General features: G+C 31.9%; 5 protein-coding genes and 1 pseudogene across 5 annotated transcripts; 2 read left to right on the top strand and 4 right to left on the bottom strand.

Moving 5' to 3' along the window:
• Positions 1-14: 14 nt before the first annotated feature.
• LOC147939406 (uncharacterized) lies at positions 15-8280 on the bottom strand. Its single transcript, XM_087465946.1, has 15 exons — positions 8152-8280; positions 7778-8045; positions 7587-7680; positions 7295-7437; positions 6310-6594; positions 5944-6156; positions 5230-5349; positions 4877-5146; positions 4347-4785; positions 3307-4253; positions 2620-3214; positions 1878-2530; positions 1488-1715; positions 693-1352; positions 15-592 (listed from the first exon to the last, which is right to left on the bottom strand). The coding sequence occupies exons 1-15, from the start codon at positions 8278-8280 to the stop codon at positions 15-17; spliced, it is 5622 nt and encodes a 1873-aa protein (XP_087322072.1).
• A 791-nt stretch (positions 8281-9071) lies between these two features.
• LOC147939405 (uncharacterized) lies at positions 9072-10420 on the bottom strand. Its single transcript, XM_087465945.1, has 6 exons — positions 10286-10420; positions 9923-10190; positions 9715-9826; positions 9492-9619; positions 9190-9277; positions 9072-9111 (listed from the first exon to the last, which is right to left on the bottom strand). Exons 1-6 carry the CDS (start codon positions 10418-10420, stop codon positions 9072-9074), a joined length of 771 nt encoding a protein of 256 aa, XP_087322071.1.
• A 467-nt stretch (positions 10421-10887) lies between these two features.
• LOC147939404 (uncharacterized) lies at positions 10888-12410 on the bottom strand. The gene is made up of 6 exons (XM_087464060.1): positions 12210-12410; positions 11874-12144; positions 11655-11769; positions 11389-11531; positions 11221-11305; positions 10888-11124 (listed from the first exon to the last, which is right to left on the bottom strand). Exons 1-6 carry the CDS (start codon positions 12342-12344, stop codon positions 11043-11045), a joined length of 831 nt encoding a protein of 276 aa, XP_087320186.1. The 5' UTR covers positions 12345-12410; the 3' UTR covers positions 10888-11042.
• A 1874-nt stretch (positions 12411-14284) lies between these two features.
• LOC147939403 (uncharacterized) lies at positions 14285-15548 on the bottom strand. The gene is made up of 6 exons (XM_087465944.1): positions 15495-15548; positions 15142-15406; positions 14964-15063; positions 14711-14835; positions 14516-14600; positions 14285-14432 (listed from the first exon to the last, which is right to left on the bottom strand). The coding sequence occupies exons 1-6, from the start codon at positions 15546-15548 to the stop codon at positions 14285-14287; spliced, it is 777 nt and encodes a 258-aa protein (XP_087322070.1).
• An 828-nt stretch (positions 15549-16376) lies between these two features.
• Positions 16377-17876, top strand: LOC147939402 (uncharacterized). Its single transcript, XM_087467350.1, has 6 exons — positions 16377-16517; positions 16618-16793; positions 16900-17052; positions 17172-17361; positions 17513-17546; positions 17666-17876. Exons 1-6 carry the CDS (start codon positions 16496-16498, stop codon positions 17673-17675), a joined length of 585 nt encoding a protein of 194 aa, XP_087323476.1. The 5' UTR covers positions 16377-16495; the 3' UTR covers positions 17676-17876.
• Positions 17877-18680: 804 nt separating this feature from the next.
• LOC147939401 (uncharacterized) lies at positions 18681-19583 on the top strand (annotated as a pseudogene).
• The last annotated feature ends 1447 nt before the right edge of the window (positions 19584-21030 follow it).

The following is a 21030-nucleotide window of genomic DNA, read 5'->3' as shown; positions in this document are numbered from 1 at the left end:
TACCATTCCATTTTCTAGTGAAGATTTTGGAAAACTTCTTTAAAAACAACATTGGTGGTCTTTGTTTGAGGTTTTCCCTCAGCATCTGTTATCAACATCTTCAATCCAGACTTTGATTTAACTCTTGACATTGCTACATATAACTGACCATGGGAGAAAACGGGTCTAGGCAAGTATATACCAACATTTTCCAGAGATTGACCTTGACTCTTATTGATAGTCATTGCAAAAGCAACTGACACTGGGAACTGTCTTCGGCGCATTTTGAAAGGCAACCTAGTATCTGATGGTGATATCAACATCCTAGGGATGAGAACTATCTTACCAACTCGCGTACCAGTTAAAATCCGAGCTTGCAAAACATGGTCCGCCATTTGGGTGATCTGCAGTCTTGTACCATTCATTAAACCACCATGCGGATCAATATTTCTCATTAACATAATCGGACAACCTATTTTCAAACGAAGCCTATGATAAGGTATACCCGAAACCTTAATGGTATTTAGAAAATCTGGTGAGTAAACTTTATTTTTCAGAGCACGTTTATCTTGAGGGTCAATTGAATCAGAACTTAGATAAATTCTTTCTTCAGCTGTAAAAATAAGAAAAAAAAAATCTAAATAAAATAATATGATGAATTAAGTGTGTATGATTACTAAAAATAACTAAAGGACGAATAAAGATGAACTAACCGTTTAGACTTGATAACATGACATCATTGATAGAATTGACATCTTCATTCGTAGGGCAAAGAATAGCTCGTTCTTGGAAAAATTTAGGATCTTTTTGAGTGGCAAAGTTCTTTCCGTAAACAGCTTCAATGATTGACTCTAACGGAGAGGAACCCTCTGGAATAAGTAACTCTTGTGGGATATCTATTTCACACACACCATCATTAGGCTCATTAATTTTTCCTTCTCCAACTGTGAGTATCCATTTAGAAAACTCTTCTATCTCGCTGGCCTCTTGTTTACCAATGTCTTGAAGCAACCTCATATTCTTTGTCAATCTTAAAACTTTGCACTGATTCCATAAGTATGAAGAGTTTAATGATGCATTGACAATCGCTTCCCTTCCTGCGCCAACAATAACGGGAAGAATTTGTCTGAAATCACCTCCAAAAAGGACAACTTTTCCTCCGAACAATTTGTCTTCTTTACTCCTCATAATATCTTTCAAGCTTCTGTCTAATGTCTCAAAGCAGTATTTACTCATCATTGGAGCTTCATCCCATATGATTAACTTTGCTTCTTTAACCAACGCACCAAGTTCTGAGCTCCTTGACATGTTGCAAGTAGAAGTTTCATTTGGATTTAAAGGAAGGGCAAACCTAGAGTGAGTTGTTCTTCCTCCTTCCAGTAGTAGAGAGGCAATACCGCTAGATGCCGAATTGAGAACAATATGACCGTTTGATCTTATTGCAGCAGACAATACTTTCCACAAAAATGTTTTCCCTGTTCCTCCAAATCCATATAAAAAAAATACACCACCTTTGTCATTGATTACAGCTTCCATTATCTCATCATAGATCTTCTTCTGTTCTTCTGTTAGCATCTTTTTCCAACCATCATGTTTCTTTGCTAAATCCTCACGGTTGTAGTTGAGTTCATCCAGTATCAACTGATTAGGCAATGTTACATCTTCAAGAGATATGTGTGGCATAAGCTTGTATTTTTGCAATGAACATCCATTTCTTTTCATTAGCTTCTGTAACTCTCTTAGTAGCAATTTCTTGTTTTCCGTGTCTGACAAACAAAAGTCTAACGAAAACAATATTTACTCATATGGTTAGAGAAATGAAAATAAGCTATCATATATTTAATAAATAATATATAGTCAAATTATTGGTGGATATAGAAGTAAAAATATACCTGGACGTTGTCTCCTCTGTTTTTCTTTTCTCTCAATATCTTCTGAAAGGATTTTCCATGTTTCTTCCCATACAGTTTTAGGAGAAGTTAAACTTTCAGATATAAGCATTATCACAAAAAGTCTACGACAAAACTTTGATGAACACCAAAAATTAGCTTCCTTTATGCCTTCAATATACTCTTTGTCATCATCTAGCAAACCTAGAGCGAAGCATGCCTCTTTATAGGTTTTATAAAGAACACCTTTGACAGTTTTAATGTCGTTGAAACTGGTAGGACCTTTTTTGCTGTTTATGAGAATTCGAAGATGGTATGAATCTTCTAAATTATGTGGCACATAATTGATTCGCCCAATAGAGAAACCAGTTCTACCTCTCGGACGAAACTCTTTCTCCTTTTTATCATAGATGTATTTATTTGGAATCTGTTCATATGTAAGCTTTCTTGCTTCCTCATCCCTTAGACACAACTCAAACCAAGCGGTAAACATCGTGTGATCAAGAGTTGGGCGATTTAATACGGTAGTTGGCTTGTCGCCATCTTTGTAGAAAACAGGTTGCTTTCCTTCCTCATGAAATGTAAGTTTGACAACAGGTGTTGTTCTATAGTGTATAGGATACTGATTCGTCCTCCAGAAAGCTTCACATGCGGAAACATATCTGCAAAATGGAAAAATTTCATATCATTCAATTCATTTGACGGGGTATCATCTTATAGAACTATTTAAACATGTTTTAGATAGATAAACCTGCAGTCAAAGAAATCTTGAACATCATCCTTTTTTTTGGATGAGTTAATATTGACACCGTCGGAGGTATACTCTGTTTCATCCTCTTCTTGACCTGCCTCAACAGATACAGTAACACGATCTTGACCTTTGTGCACATACTTAAATAAGTACTTGACCGATCCAGTTTGGTTACACCATTCCACGTTAATGTGAGCTCGGTACTTTAGAGAAAGTTTTCTGTTGTATGGGACGACATATGTATTGTCGCACTTGAAACCATTCTTCTCTATAAAACGACCATCATCCCTCCTCCTATAAATTGGATATCCATCTCTGTCTAAGTTTGTTGTATCAACAAACTCCTTAGGATAGAACTTTGAACATTTTCCTCCAACCATACACGGAGAGTTCATATTCGCACTTCCACAGGGACCATGAATCATACATTCTTTGACAACTTCGTAGAGTTCTGGATCTTCATCTTTATCTGGAATTTCAGCAGAAATTATCTTGTCAATATGATCGGCTGTTGGGAACTTATGTTTTTTATCCATCCAAACAATAATATGAGCATGAGGAAGACCTCTTTTCTGAAACTCAATCTGATAAATAGCTGCAAAACAGATTATGTTTATAAATTTAATCATTTTCAATTAAAAATGATTTAATATTTTAAAATTCAAGATTTTAATGGAAGAGATTTACCTGAAACTGTTTTCCCCAATATATGTTTCTTAGTTAAATCATCCATAAACTTCTCTAGTTTCAGCTTAAAAATTCTGCAAATGATGTCCGGTCGATCATCAGCTTTCAAATTCCTCTGATTGACGAATCTTGTGATTTCTGGCCACTTAGCATTGCAAGTGAAGGTTATAAAAAGGTCTGGGAAACCGAAATGTTTACATGTAGCCATAGCATCCAAATAATTTTGCCTCATATAACTTGGTCCACCGGTGAAAGAAGGTGGAATAACAACTCTGTTACCACGATTTGTGAGATCATCTTCTCCTTCATCCGCTGCGAGCTGAATCTCCTCTATGTTTGAACTCCTTAATTTCTTCTGGTTTTTTTTTAGGTACCGGAGACGATTAGACTCAATCATAGTATACGTATCAACCAAGAACTGCTGAAATAAACGCTTAGACCAGAATAATATATGTTTCTCATCTTTCCTCTCGTGTAGCCTATACGCGTACCACTGCCTCATACTTATATCCTTTCGCTTCTTCTTCTTTGATCCTTTTTTAACCCTCTTTTTCAAACCCAATGTGTATCCATCTTCACCGAGTGGAAATAAAAGAGGATATTGCAAAGCAAGATAAGATATATGACACTCATGAATCCTTTTCAACTTACCAGATTGCATTTCAACCACTATATCACGCTTATTCATTTCGGTATGGAAATCTCCAGGTATCAATGCAACAACTTCAGAAGCAGTAGGCAAATTATATTTGGTGCCATCTTTCTCACGTGTAGAGACGATTCGCATATGGAAATTTGCTTTTTCTTTTTCCAAAGCAAACCTATCTCTTGCATAACGAAAATGCTGTACGTAAGGATTTATTTCATTCAACATCTTCTGCAGTTTTTCAACAATTTCCTTTTTGAACTTTCTCTTTTCAGATGGATTCTCATCATCTTTACCTTTACTGAAAATAGAGTTAGTATTAGAAAGGATCAAATACAGTAAATTAATTAAAAGAAAAACTATATTACCAATAATATTTTGGATATAGAATTACCTCATTATATTCATTCGGTTTGCTACTTCATTTTCAGTATCAACAATATATAACTGTTGAAACTTTGGATAGTCGCCAGGTTTTGGTTTCAAAGAACCCATTAGATGATAATTTTCGCCTTGCAGAGCAAACATAGAAGGACCTCGACCTTTCTTTACTGAACGATCAACTTTACCTCCTATAGAGGTAAATGAGAATATCATGTTATAAGCTCTGATATTTTCTCGGAAATGTTTGGCTAAGTCATCATCAGATGTTAATAACCACAAAAGCAAAGCTGGAGATTCTTTAAACGTAGGTAGTTGAATTTGTCCATGCATGCAGCATCCACTGTATATTGGTGTTTTTGTATTCTTCCTCCGATTTAATCTTTCACCATACCAGAAAATAGCACCACAATCCTTACATGTGTGGACAGGATCACCGTCATCTTCATAAGCTGAATTTATAAAAAAACAGTTTATTAATTATGTTTGAAAATCAGTATCCGATATATATATAGAAAAAAAAGAAAATTCTGATAACTATACCGTCTTTTGTGTTTTTCGTCTTCTGTTTCTCCTTCAAATTGATATTGTCCTTCACAGTTGAATTAGGTTTACCAAACACCTTTTGAATAGCCTCATCAAAAAGGTTTAGGAAATCATAACGACATTTAGCCTCTTTATGTTTATCTTCAATGGTTTGTGTAATCGGCTCTGAATCAGAGTCAGACTCAATAGCATCAGATGGGTCATGAGGTTCATCTTCTTGACTACTACAATCAAAGACTTGTTGTTCATATTCAGCTTCTGAATCATCTGTTATACAACATTAATTAGATATATATAATGAATTCAATAACTATTGAGTGAAAATTAGTAGAGACAATCCTGTACTATACCACTTTCAAAATCCTCAAGTTCCGAGTTCTCTTCTTGATCAGATGTGTTGTCTAAATCTCTGAATTTACTGATGGTATTGTTATCCTCAGAAGGATAAGTTGAAGAAACACATACTTTGCCTGCTTTTAAAAATAGGGGTTAGTAAAATAAACTCTTTTTCAAGATTTTGAGTAGAATAGATTACTATAATCACCCTAAATAATTTGTAAAAAAATTGTTTACCGAATCTAGTTTGTTGTTTTTTACTGATGTCGTGGCTTGGATCTATGATACTTGGTAGCAACGAATGAGTTGTATTTTGAGTATAGACATCCAAGGTAACTCCTTTATTCATATTGCCTGCTTGATTAGTATTTACAGAATCTCTGCTTGGAGTGTCAATGATTTCAGAGAAATTTGATCCATTTCCTGTATATATATTTTGCATAGGATAAGAATGTGTATTAGAACTAAATTATAAAGTATTCAGTGAATAACAAAAATATTATATGATTATACGTAAATATAACCTTTTGAATATGGACTAATCCTTGCTTCATTCGTAAGAGACGACAAACGCCGGATTGGAGAAATGCATACATTAGGTGTGCACGGGGTATCTACAAAATAAATATTGGTAGGAGGTGCATATCCAGAACCTTAGCAACATAAGAAATAATATGGATTAATGGAGTTAAATAATTATCTCTAATCTATAATTAAGAGGTACATACCTTGGAGGATTTTTCTTGAAGCCGATGGTGTTAGTTTATTGATTCTGATATCATTTTCATATGGTAACATCCTTTGTGATCGGTCTAAAGGAAAAGTAACACTTGTATTACTGTAACCTTTTTTTGTTAAATCCTTAAACAGACGAACGTATACAGAACTGATAGGGACTATATTATTAGATCCAATATTTTTAGGAGATGGATGAACAGGACCTGACAAACAATAAAAAAATGATTTGAATTTATGTTATTAGATTATTATGTACAATCTATATTATATATAGTAAAGAGTTACATACCATGGAGTTCTTTTCTTGAAGTGGATGATGTTAAAGGAATTTTTGTCCCATTTTTTCATGTGCTGACCTTCTCTGTGGCTGTTGTGTAGATTTGCTAACACTTTATTATTTTCAGTGGTATTTGTAATATCCTTCAACACTGCACGAAATGCAGATTTAATAGGGACTATATTTTTAGATCCAATAAATGGTTGTGGTGGATTCTCCTTTTCAGAAGATGGAGTTATCCGAAATTTCTTCTCTAAGTTTGGAAATTGTGGAGATTTAGGAGTTTTGTTCTCACATTCATCTTTCCTGCGTTTCATAGTCACTGATTTAACAGTATGTTTAGAGAAACTGCGGATAGTTGAAACTATAATCAGCCCAAAAGTAGAGAATGAGAGGAAGAAAGATAATTTTGTTAGTTGTTGTGATTGCGTTTAATTACAATAGTAATTAAAAAGATATTTATTCCTAATTTAGTTTCTTTGATATAATTCCCCTATAATTTGGTTAATTAGTAGATTTTATAATCAATAGTGGAAAGTAATAAGTATAATGCATATATGCATTTCCTTATACAGTTAGATGTTTCGACGATTGAAATTGAATAAGTGGACTATAAAAACATGCCAAAGTTAATTATCTAAACAGAAGTAAAATACTGAGTACAACCAAAGTAAAGAACATAATACAAAAATTAATACATAAAAAGGAAGATGCATATATTTCAATTATAAGAAACTACTTTATCCTTGATCTCTTTATGCAAATGTTCGATTGGCTTCATCATTCTGTCCCATCAGGTTCCTTATATAATACGACGCCGCAAATTCAGAGCTGGATATATGAACAACATATCTTTGAGCACAACATATTAAGAAGAAATTATAAATATTTATTAATAAAACTTACTTTGTTTTGTGATTTTCTAAGCCAGCAAAGTTTGGTTTTATGAAGATCCTGGATGAGCCAGTGCGATTGACAATGCATGGTTTTCCTATCATTGTTTCTATGTTCAATTAAATTTGATCATAGAATATAGTTGAGTAAAGTCTAAAATCGAGACATACCTCCAATAACACCAACATTCCAAAAACGTAAAACACAAAACACTGGTTCGGTTTTGTATGTGAGATGGCATCCTTTTAATCTCCAAGAATACATGAAATAGTCAGCATACAATCCTTTTGCACAACACATGAGTTTATCATTCCTATTATTTCCACAATTAAAAAAATATAACAAAAGTTATTATCTTCTTAGTATCTAAATATGATAATTGTAATTGATGTAGTAAAAATCAATAAAAACATATGGAGATAAAACAACACATAGTGTAAACTTTAAAACAAAAAATAGTACCTGCCATTGATGAGTGTAAATAGTACTTCATCATAACCGTTGGCACTACTATCGTTAGGTTTATGCTCCACATCGATTATACATCCACATACATCTATATTGTAATAATATAAATAAATATATGTTAATATTAATATATGTAAATATGATTATCTTTGGAATTGGAAATATGGTTAAATGAATGTACTTACCAAAAGATGAGCCATTTAACGATCTGCCATTTTTAATGTCTAAGAAGTCTTTGAATCGATAGAAGTCACCCTCTCCCTCATCTGCTAAAGTGATCATCTCAGATTCCTCGATAATTCTTATCTGGTAAGGATGTGTTGTGTTTCTTTCTCTGAGAGTTGGATAGATCACTTTAAATTTATCAATTTGATACCATTCACCGTCATAGATATATCTTGGAACATTTTTCAACCGCGGATCGTGGATTAAAGTCGCTTCAATCGTTTGACCCTTGCATGTCCAAAATCAAAATTATCTTATCATCTCTTATCATTAAATCAAACATCCAAAAGAAAATATAAAATGGATATAAAGAATATACTAAGTTGAGATTTACCTCTTTATCCACCAAGAGCATCACCCTTTTTTCGAAAAAATCATGTATCTTCCAAGTACTCAATACCTTAACGATGATCGTCCAATCGGTCCTTCCAGGACTGAGATCAGCAATTCTACTGATAACCATTTTCTAATATATATAAAATTTATTTTGCTTTTGGTGAGATTGAAGGTTTTTTTTCTTTTTTTTTCCTGAAATGTGTTTGGATAGTTATAGGGTTTTTGGAAGGGAAGAGAATGGAAAAAGTCTCTTCGTGTACATATGTGAAACGTAAAAATACTTCCACTCCTATTTTATATTTATTTATATTAAATGTTAAAAATTTGTATAAATATGCACAGTCCATTACCCAGATTTTGTGAAGATTTGATTATGATAGAAATCAAATCATCATCCTCTTTTACTCAGTTATTTGTATAATATAGATAGATACATAATAATGTTTTATCTGAGTAAGGCAAAGTATTTTTTAATATAGTTCTTTTGAAAAAATAATTTTGTTACAATCTTCCATTTGAAATTTCTATTTTAATTAAATATAAGTTTAATTAAATTATAAGTTTAGTTTATTTATACATATTTTAAATTGTTTAATATAAGTTCTATTGGTTATTAGTTATATATCCATCTTATATTTATACATATTTTCAATTGTTAAAAATAAGTTATTTTGGTTTTTAGTTATATATCCATAAGTTATTAGTTATATACTCTATAATATTATAACAGAAAACAATAAGTTTGAATTAAATGAAACTGAAAATAAGAGAAACATTTTAACTTACTACTAAATCTTTTAGTTATAACTTAGATTCAAGTCTTGACAACAAATTAAAAAAAAACGACAAACGTAGTTTCATTATTAAAACACCAAATTAAAAACAATCTCTTCGCACTTCCACCATCTTCAGCATCTCTCAATCACTTCCACCATCTACAGCAGTTTGGTACTCTAGCCTGCATAATTTCAGTTAGATCATATTAGTCAATAATTTTTTTTTTTTTTTTTATTAAAATTGAAATTGATCAAATCACCTCATCTTGAAATCTTGGACTTCTGCAATTGGAGGATTAAAATGAATCCTTGATACCAACGGGGTAGAGTACAGTTCAATTCGTTTACCTATTAATTCCAAAGATATAAACTATGTTTCAATCAAACAAATCTCTACATACTTATGTCCAATAACTATAGATATTTTCTAAGAACCAATCAAATGATTCCTTGTCCTATTATAAATTGTGGTATAAACATTCGACTGATCAAAATCGTACAAATTAAAATTACTATCCATAAAAATCTAGAATAACAACTATATAAAGTATAATTTAATTACCACAACTTGGATATTTGGCATGCCAAAACTGCAATACTGCAACAACATGGTAACATCCTGTTGCCAACCAATTGTCGTTAAAAAAGGTGGCTGTCTCATTATATGCCACGCAGCTTATATCCATACCACTATGAAACAATCAAACATAGTTTCAGTATATCTATACTATTAAAAAAGCTTGATATAAAACTGACCTAAGATTTTAGTGAAAATTTTAACGAACCTCAAATCACGGATTGAAAACCGTAAGATCCTCATAATCTCATTAGGAACCTCCACATTTGGATCATGTGCATGGATCATTGATTCGACATTGATCACTTCGCCCATGATGTCTGGTAGAAAACGGGAATATATTTCTTAGATTAATATTACGGATCCTTCAAAATATAGTTAAGTTCAGATAACTTGTTAAAATATTTGAAACTTACCTAGTGGACGTTGTGTGACAGAATGAAATCCATCAAACACTCTGTCAATAGTTTGGAGTTCAAAGAAGTGATTGTTGGAAACAACTTCTGAATTTTCCACGATGGTGTCATTGGAGAAAATGATCTTATGATCATTATCAGTGTGCTTCAGACGTCTCTCATGGTAACACACCGAGAAATTGGAAACAATCTTCCAATCATTTTCAGCAATTTGATTGTTGAAAATTTGGAACAGTTCCAGAGAAATTGTTGTTTCAATTTTTTCACCCTATATTCAAAAAATGTAACAATTAATGAAAAAACAAATTTTTTATATTTTCCCAAACAGTCATGAATTTACTAAGATAATGTATAGATACTTACGAAGACATCACAAAGGATTAGATGAATTGTGGAACCTTCCTCAGACTCCTTCCTCCATTTCCTCAAGATCTTAACTTGAATCTTCTGGCTTGATGTCCATGTGAGAAGATCCTTAACTCTATCATAAATAGCCATTTTGTGTGATCGGTGTTTTTTTTTTGTCAAGAATCGATAAAGATAATAGAAGGTAACTTCTAAAATGACAAATATTGGTACCTTTTATAGTCAATACACGTCGTTTATGAATCGTTACAACGATTTGTTAATATATTGACAACTTTTCTAGATTTATTAATTAAGAATAAATATTTATAATGCAAAATATATAATAACCGCTTATATTCTTTGATATCTTTTTAACAATATTCGTATACCCTTATTGGGAATATAAATATTACGTAATCATTACAGTTAGAGAAAACAAAAAAGGTAAACAATGGGAATCGAAATCTTACTGTTTCAAAAATGGCATGCATTGGTCTTAGATGTACCGTAAATTATGTTCAAATTTTTAATGGCATGCATATGTCAATCATGAATTATACTCTGACAAAAAAAATCTTTGAAATTGAAGGTATTATGCATAATTTGGTAAAAAGATATATTTGAACATAATTTCAAGATTTGAAAAGAGTAATTGGCATAATATCCGCAAATATAGGTCCAAAATCTAAATAACAAAGAGCTGAACTTATTCAAATAAAAAACAAATGAAAGTTTTTAACGAAATTAACAGTAAACTTGATCAATCTTAAGGTTACACCGAATCATTAGAATCACTCTCATCTTCTTCTGAGCCGTTATAATCTTCATCGTCTGATGATTCATGAAAACAAAGACTGCGAAAGATAAAGGAACACAATAGTTAAAACAGCTTATAGTAATGATTCCATATTAATAATCTGTCATAGTATAGATGTTATAGATGAACTTACAGTGCAGGATCTGTAGTGAATGGTCTTGCTTCGTTACCAAGTAAAAGTTTAGAACATCTTATTTGAGACATTAGACAACGGTGACCTTTAAAAAAAAAAGTAAGTGACAAATCTTATATTTGATCTATTGGCTTATCTAGTACAAAATGCTAATATATTGCTTAGTACCTTCAAAGACAGAGATTCTCCAAAACATAAGCAGACACAATACTGGTTCACTGGCATAGGAAGGACTCGCAACATATTGTTCCCATTTTTCCCGAAATTCAGAACATGTATCACCGACGGCAATACATTGAATCTGTTCGTTACTTTACAATAAACAAATTAACAATGGACAACTTCAGTGGTTTCTTCTATGTATTATTTTCAATGGCAAATATAAATCAAATGAGGTAGTACTTCTTTAAAAAATATATAAACTTTTAACTTACTTGATGTCAATTACAGTAAAGCGAAGAACATCTTTCAGACCATTGAATCCAACTTCATTTTCCAGAAAAACAATTTTACGCGGTAGATTTACTCTTACCACCGTTCCACACAAATCTGAAATTGATTGAAAAGAGCAAAGAAATTTAAAAAACTATGAATCTAAGGAAATAATGTTTTATTAAAACTGTAAGTTAAACAGTATATTTAAATAAAATTACCAACACAACAATTTCTCTCATCTTCTGCGGCATTTTCAACTGTTAGTGCATCTATTAGATGGAAAAAGTTGTCTGGACATCTAGGAGGGATTCCAGTGATGCGAGTTTGCCTAGTGATCAATATTTCAGAAGAATTGTTACAATTCCTGTAAATATTCTGATTTTCAATAACCTGGAACTTGTAAAGAAGAAACCATCGTCCTTCTTGCAACAAATCTATGTACTGATCAAAGTAAAGCTGACTTCGGAGTTTAGCTTGAATTCTTGTTCCCTAAAATATATAAAAACTAATTTCAGATTTAAATATTAAGAAGAAGGATATAAATGGATTGTTACCTTCTCATCAACCAAGATCAAACAAATGTAGGTAGGCTGCATTATGATTATTTCGGGTATCCAGAGCCTCAGTACTTTAACAGCAACACTCAACCTATCTGTTGATGGATTCAAATCCTCTATGTATGCAACCATTTTTTGGTTTGGTTCTTGATTATTTTGGAGAAAGAAGAAAGATGATGAAAGGTGAGAGGTTAGAATATTTTAGATAATAGATATATAGTAAATGTTTTATCGTGAATGAAGTTTGAAGTTGCAAAAAAAATTTGACAAAAAAATATATATATATATATATATATCTAGAAAAGAGGAATATGAAAAGTGATTGGAAGTTACTTACAAATTTATGTCGGTTTTTTTTTTGTCAGTTCGAAATTGAAGTAATCAAGGCGAAGACTTTGAAAATAACAAAAAATTTATGTTTGGTGTATAATCCATACATGCAATGGTTAAATTTGATCGAAACTATACATTGTAATAGATTAATTCATATTTATATTGTACTAATACTAATTAGACAGTCTGCTTGAATTGCAGTTTTTACTAATCGCATGTACTGCAATAAAAATTAGAATCAGTATAAATTTCTTTTACATTTATAGATACATGATGAAACTGATGCTACTTCAAAGTAGATTTCATCATCATATACTCCATTGAAACTATGATTCTTAGAAGTCTAATTCATCATCAATGTCTCTGTTGAAAGAGATCCTTATTTTACTATATTGAAGATTTCTAAATTAAATAATTGAGTACAATATTCTAAAGTAAAGAAAAAAACTAAACAGTCAAATATCTAGTAAAATAAATTAAGTTTTGAACAAATAAATTATAAACAATAAAAATACCATATAAATAACCAAAGCAAAATAATATTAAAAACTGAACCAAATAAATAACCAACAAAGTTTTAAAATAAGCATTTAAAAATGTTTTTTATTGTTCAAAGGAAAAATGTGAAAATAAATGGAAACCAAACGTGGAGTAGGACTATGTTTTTCCGTGATCAACATCTTCACAGCTAATGACTTCATTCAAATCCTTGGTAGGATAATCTCCTTTATATTCGGTGAAATCAGTAGACTGATCGGAACATTTTTTCTTGCTTGTAGATGATTGATCAATGTTTGGGTCTGTGGCTTCTGTTTTGCGCTTCGACGAAGGAGTTGAACTGGTAGAATGATCAGTTTCATAAGGCTCAGTGCCATTAGTAATCATCAGTGATGCCTGCACGTAAAAAAGTATATACATTAGATGTTTCTGATAGCACTATATAGATATATAGAAACTATATTTAATAAAAAAAGGCAAACCTGTTCAGAGGTGAGACTAATTCTGTCAATAGTATTTTCAGATGCTTCATTACTAATTTCCATGAATTTATTGCCTTCCCAGACATTAGCAACCTTGTAACTATCATTAGCACCAGAAAGATTGTCCCCACCAATACATATCAGAAATTGAAAGGTCTTCCCACACACAGCCTTAATCTGATCAGGGATCAAAGTAGGATCCGTAATCTGCATATTCGATATTGTGAATGATTCCATATTTTGTTAAAAATCTAACCAAGGAATTTAAAAATATACCTCTTCAAATGAACCATTTAGGATTTCAGCTGCGGAAACACCAACAATTTTTTATGCCCAACTATCAAACATGAAAATTTTGGTTTCACCACTCTTGTCCCAAACGTGGACATGTAATTTGTACCTAAAGAGGAATTAATCATCTAATAGATAAACCAACAAATATTCATATTTCAAAATATATGACAAATAATTAGAAGACTTACTTAGGCTCAATCAACGTGGCCCACTCGTTACAGGTTTCACACCTCCACCTTGGTTTGCTTGGTTTCTTAACATCTTCCACTTTAATTGACAGGTCCTCTTTATCAACCTTCTTATTACACTTTCGACAGCTAATGTAGAACCAACCCCAATCTGTATCGATTGCTGAAATAGTACATGCGATTCTACATTTTCCTACCTATCAAAATAATATTACATCCTTAAGCTTATAACTCATACATTTTCCAAAATAGATTATGTTAATATATTGTTAGACTATTAATAAATGTAAAATACCTCTGTTTCAGCAAGTACGTCAGCAATCATTTGCAAAGGAAAGTCAAGACCACTCTTGGAGCCAGACGGGTTATAAACTCTCTTTCCACCAGAATTGGTAATTGTTAAAGCCAATTGATCCGCAGGAAGACTAAAATGAAAAAGAGGAATAGTAAATCATAATGAAACATATTGTTGATTAATAATTTCCCCTAATTAGCTATTTGAATTTACATGTTCTGAAAAGCCTCCATCTCTGGTAACTGAGGATTGATCATCAAGATAGAAGAATCGAAAGCATTCTCAATGTATCGTTTTTCTGAAATGAAATATAAATATGATACAGTAGTTAAATGTTTTCTAAAAATACTTTTGATAAATATTCTGTGCCCTAGAAATTAAATGTATAAATATTATGCGTACTGTTACCTTTATAGCTGTTTTGTTTAACAAAGCGTAGGAAACACATAACCATTCCATCACTTAAATCATTGATAGCACGATCTAAAGCTTCAGCGTAGGTTTCCCATAGAGTACATGATAATCGTTTATCCCTAAATAAGAATTTTAACAGACATAGATTATATTAAAATAGTATAACGTATAAGCATGAAAATATATATATTATTTTTGTTATGAACAAAAAAAATCTAAAAATATATATTTAGATTTATAATATTACTCAGTGTCTCTTATCTCAAACTCAATTTTCTTCCTGGTAATGTTGTTACGACTTGTGATTTCTTCTAAACCTCCAGAACTGACTACTTGACCAATAACGTCTGTAAATATAAATAATAAAACTATTAATAAAATCATCTTTGTAAATTAGTAACAAAATATATGTATTATGAAATTACCTAGCAGGAGATTTTTGTCAAGATTTCCAGCAAGTATACTATCAAACGATGTGAATGATAGGTAATGATCATCAGATACATTTTCAGAAGGAATAATTGTGGTACCATATCTGGTACTAATCTTATACTTAATAAGAGAAGGACGCAAGTAGGATGTACAGAGATTCAAACCAAAAGTTGATATAACTTTCCAAGATCCAGGCTTCAATTCAGATTCAAACTTTTTGATATGATCCTTTCTGATAGAAGCTCCTATTTTGTCACCCTATATAAAACAAAAAAAAATACTCTTAGAATGAATTCACATTAATATATTAGCAAAAGAATAATAAATCTATACTTAAAATACATACTGTTTCGTCAGCGAGAATTAGTTCGAGTGATTCACCAAGTTTAGCGGTATTCATTTTCCAACTGTGGAGAATTTTGACTTGAATACGCCAAGCGTTTTTGTATGGTTTTAGGTCTTTCAAAGGAGTGTAAGATAGGGGTAGAGCCATCATTTTGTGTAACGAAGTAAAAATCGTTATTTTAGTATAACAATCCAATAGAAAGTTCTCAATATATTTATAGTTATAATTCATTGATTTAGGTTATCACTTATAAGTTAAGATTTGATATCAGGAATATACGCAAAATATATTTACTTGCTTGATTCGTTACAACTGATAAACAAATATTCCTTTGAAAATTTGATCGTAAAAGATTAGTTCATAATTGTAACATCGGAAATCAAGGAATTAAACAAAATATGGTAACTTGAATATTCGTTTTATAAGATTTTAACTGAATCAGAAAAATTTCCTTTTAAATTAATATTTGTTATGATATGTTTCGGTAATTAAGTAAATATTCAAATTCTTCGGTATTAAAATTTATGAAATCAGAGTGTTTGCCTATAACGAATGGGTTTGTTTGGGATCTTAATTAACTAATCTTGAATTAAATAATAAACTGGATCCGAAAAATATTATTCTCGAACACAAACAGATCCGGTGGTTATTTTCCTTCTATTGTCGGTTTTTTTAAGGATCCGCGTCCCGACCCGTTTTTTTTAAAGTAATCGACCGAGGGCATTTTCGTCATTTGTCAAAATCGAAACTATAGGTTAATTAGATTAAATTTTGTGATTCTCTAATCATTTTTAATGAAAAACCTACCAAAACCAAGTCATGGTCCATTTTTACTCTAGAGAGTACTCTGCTTTAATAGTATAGATACAAAGCAAAGGAAAGAGGGTTGTGTGTTGTTTTATTTAATCGAGGGTTCCAGAAGAAAGAGGGGAGAAATTGGAAACTAGGGTTCTTCTGTTGAAGGCAAAAAAAAAAAAAAAACTCTAGATCCGTGAGGAGCGATGGGGGAGGTTAACGTAGACGGTAAGAATCCAACTTTTTTTTGTTTGGTTAAACTTTAGCGTTTTGTGTTTTATATATTAGCCCCCCCCTGACTCTGATAAAGCTTTGTCTTGTCTCTCAGGTGAGATTCCACATTTTTATTTGATTAAGCTGGGACCTGTGTCTCTGAGTTATGAGTTTGGTTCTTTTCCTAAGAATCTGATTCCTCCGCATATTCGATGGGACGAGAAGAAAGAGCCCAAGTACACGACACTGCAAGAGTTTTTTTTGATAAAAAGACAAATCAGGAAGAGCAAGGTTCTGGCTTCCTCTTCTTGTCCTTTTTTTTTTTTTTTTTTTTTTTTTTCATCACTTCCATTTTGAGATTTGTTGATTAGTCGATTCTATGTGTTGTTGTAATTAGGGATTCGACATCGATTTCACACAGTTCCGCTCTGTTTTCAATTACCGGCCTGTTAATTTCGACAGTAAAGAGTTTGCTAAGCCGCCAGAGACCACTAGGGAGTTACTCAAGAGGCTGTCTCAAAAATCCCTTAACAAGTACAACAATGAATGGGTCTGCTTTTTTTAACTTCTCTTTTGTCTTTCTTTGCCCTCTTGTTTATAAATAAATACTAGTTAGTTTAATCTCTCTGCTAACCACAATTTTGGTTTTTGTTGTTTTGTAACACACAGTTTACGGAATATGAATTTCTCAATATTGTCAAAGCCAATTATTACATGTGTTCTGGTTTAATGTTCTTCATTACCTTTGAGGTTAGAGATCCTTACGACAACCTGCCCAAGCTCTTCCAAACTAGTGTCTACTACTATTATGAGGATGAGGATCAGTACATATTAACCAGACCTAAACCCAAACAAAATGGTATTTTACAATCTCTCTTCTTTCTCAACGCGCTTAAGTAATCATCTCTATAGATCATTAATTAGGCCAGTTTTTTTTTTGGTATGATGATCTTATATATGTTTCATTTCACTCTTTTGTAATGGTATAATTTGATTGTTTTTTTTGTCAGTCAAATGCGTTGGAACTGCCAAGACACAAAAAAGGTACCTACACCAGTCGTTTACATTGACGCATCTCTTATTCTTGTTTGAATCGTTGATTTGGTTCTTTACTCTCGATTCTTCTCTTTTAATCTGTTGTCTTCTGTTCATGATTGTTGTAGATTGGCATAGGAAGCTTATGCAGTATTCACTGGTTGGGTGGTGGTGAGCACAAGTAGTGTTTGGAATGTTAGATACTATGGCAGAATTGTTCTTAATAATATAATATGATATCGTTATGATGACTGAACTTTCTATTCAGATTCGTGTAGTGGTCTTGCTTTTGAACTTTTCTAATCAGATTCGTGTAATAGGCATGACCTCTCTTTTGTAGACACTGTTTTGTTTATCAGATTTCACTTTAAGGGACCAAAAGAAAAGAAAAAAAACCCCGAGTCATAACTTTGTAGGATCGGGCTATAGAGCTAAGGGACCAAGAGTTAGCTTAAGCAATATGGTTAAGTATTTCACATACACTAGAGTACATGTGGCGACATAGATTTGCCGAAATTACCTACACAATGGCCCTATATATGAGTTTTAGCCAAGTCTGAAGGATAATATTTAACCCAAACAACAAATATATATACACTTTTAGCACAAAACATTACGGAATTGAGGTTAAACGCCAAAATTGTGAAAATGAGTTTTGGTGCTAAAATTTCATAAATGCAGCATATCAACACCAAACTTGCAAAACCAAGTATGGCGTAGAAAAACTGTATAATAATATTATTATTAGCTCTAAAGTTGCGGAACCAAGATTTGACCTCCTTATCATGTTGCATAGGTTGGTGGATGAGTATATCATGTTTTGGATACTCTTCTTTGTCAAGAATCCCCTTAGCCTGATAAGGAGGAGGTGAAAATAAATGTTAAAATGGATTTTAGACAAAAAAAAATTTGACTTTCTTCGCAAAATTACAAATTTTTAGGTTTTCATATCTATATCGTCTTATGGGGGAATAAATGTATAGCTTGAACTATGAGTCAAAAGACAAAGAGCAATAGAATTATGGAAGCTTAAAATGTAATTATGGGAAATAGTTATATATATTTTAAGGACTTTAGGGTGAAGATATGGATCAGTTTATCTCTTCTTCAACGCCACTTTTGTATTTTGATACGTGAGAAGCAATGCGTGAACAATTTGAAGGTACGACGAATCCAACTTGGTTTCTCTAAAGTAAATGTTTGGATTTTTGAATCCAACTTGATTCTGATATGGGTATAAGGCTGGACTCGGTGGCTCGAAGATGCATGTTTACTATTTACACCTGATGACCCTGACTGGTTGAGACCTTACTATATCACCCGAACGGAGGAATAGGAGCCTCGGCTCACACCCGAGCAAGAAACTGATCTGATGAACGAACAAATCGAAGCTAGTCAGGTTTTTTTGGTTATTAATGCAGCTTTAAAAATTGTCAAAAATTTGTGAGTTGATTGTTTGTTAATCTTTAGGGGTTTGATATCGATTTTACGAAGTTCCGCTGCCTTTTCAACTACCATCCTGTTGATTTTGATGATGATGAGTTCGTTGAGGAGCCAGAAACCAATTTGGATTTACTCAAGAGGCTGGCTCAGAAGTCCATTGATAACTACAATCAAGAAAATGTGAGAACTGAGCACTTCTGATTTGTTTGTGATCTCTATTCTTACAGTCAAAAGGTTTTCTTTATCTTTGTTTTAAACAGCTGGAGTCATGTTCTCTATGCAAATTTTCACATGTCTGCTGGAGTAATGTTTCTCATGACATTCCAAGTGAAAGATCCCGCTGATAATTTGACAAAACAGTTCCAAGCTAGGATTCGCTACTCTTTCGTTGATGAGAGCAACTTTGTCTTCTGCCGGCCGGAACTTGATCAAGAAGGTACTCTTTATGGAATGGATCATATCATAGGGTCATAGCAAAATCATTTGAAATCATTCTATCTGGAGTATATATAGAAACCTCTTCTTCTTCATTTTTTTTTTGTTGTTTTGGCAGATTCGACGAATGAAGATGGCGTTGGAGTTGCTGAGAAGTCGAAACACTAAGCTCGCAGTATGACGCAGATGCATGTTATTGTTCGTTCAGTGACAATTAAGAAATGAACCAGATTAAGTATCTGGATGAGTTTTGGAAACTCATCCAAAAACTGAATTTCTGGATGAGCTTTTTTGGAACTCATCCATAATTGGTAAAAACGTAAAATCTCATTTTTTTCGCTAAAACCGCAAAATTTTATTTTCCCGCCAAAACCACAAAATTACGTTTTCCACCAAAAACATAGAAATACAAAATTACGTTTTCATGCCAAAACTGCAAAATTCCTGACTTCTAAAGTTTGAAGCTTGATTTAACTTGTGTTATTATTGGATGTTGGTTTTTAAAGGAATTGGATATATATTTTTAAATAGGTGGCGTTTAAATTAATTAAAACATAAAAATCTAGTGTTGTTGGATTATGTATGTATTTTATGTGGTGTTGTTTCAAAATATATTTAAAACACATGTTATTCAATAGTATATATACTATTAGGGTGGTGTATTCAACTTGACATTTTAAATGATTTATGTAAAATTTATAAATTTTATGTTATTCAAACATAGATTTTTAAAAATTCATTAAAATGCATTGTTATTGAACTGATGATTTAAAAATCTACTTCAAAAAAAATACTATTATTCAAAACAGATTGTGGATTTGGATTTTAATAAGTTGTAGGGATTCTAGAGGATTTGAGTGGATTTGTTTAGTTAAAAATACATAAATCCAAATCTCATAGTTTTAGGTGGGATTTGAAAGAATTTTATCATAAATCATATCAACTTCCCTAAAATCTAGCAAAATTCCAAATTTCCTAAATCCTATAAAATCCTCCAAAATCATGGTTTTAGTACATCCCCTTAAATTTTGTGTCATTTTATTTAAACATATTTTACTCATAAAAGATATGAACAAACACAATACCACGACAATCTAAGGCCTAACCAGACAAGGCTTATTAATTTTCTTTAGCTTTGAGGGCCCATTTAAGATTTTGGAAGACAAGTGTCCAAATTATCACAGAAAGAAACCAGAGGGACTTAATTGTTAATATGGATACTAGGGGATAACCCGTGCTACAGCACGGGATTAAATTTTTTTAACCTTTTTCTTATCTGAGTTAGGTAATCTATCTTATTATCGAAGTTAAAATAAAAACGTAATCGGTAATAAACTAATTCAGTCGCTTTATATAATCTCATACTTTGCATAATATAGCTGCTTACAAAATCAGACAGACAAAGAGTATATTGAATAGTAGATATGTTAGAGGGTATATATTGGACAATATCGGATAGTAGGTTCGTAATGGATTACGCAGAAAGCAATATCGGACTATAGTTTTGTTGGTTTGTGTTTTAAGATTCTAAACAATAATAATAATTTGTGTTTATGAATGTTTAATATCCAAAGTAAACAATAATAAAATAAAATAAAAATAATAGTAAGAGTAG

This window comes from Camelina sativa, chromosome 9, assembly GCF_030686135.1.
Source record: "Camelina sativa cultivar CO46 ecotype springtype chromosome 9, ASM3068613v1".
Classification (NCBI taxonomy): Eukaryota; Viridiplantae; Streptophyta; class Magnoliopsida; order Brassicales; family Brassicaceae; genus Camelina; species Camelina sativa.
Note: the sequence above shows the minus strand (reverse complement) of the source record. Positions and strands in the feature narration are given on the sequence as shown.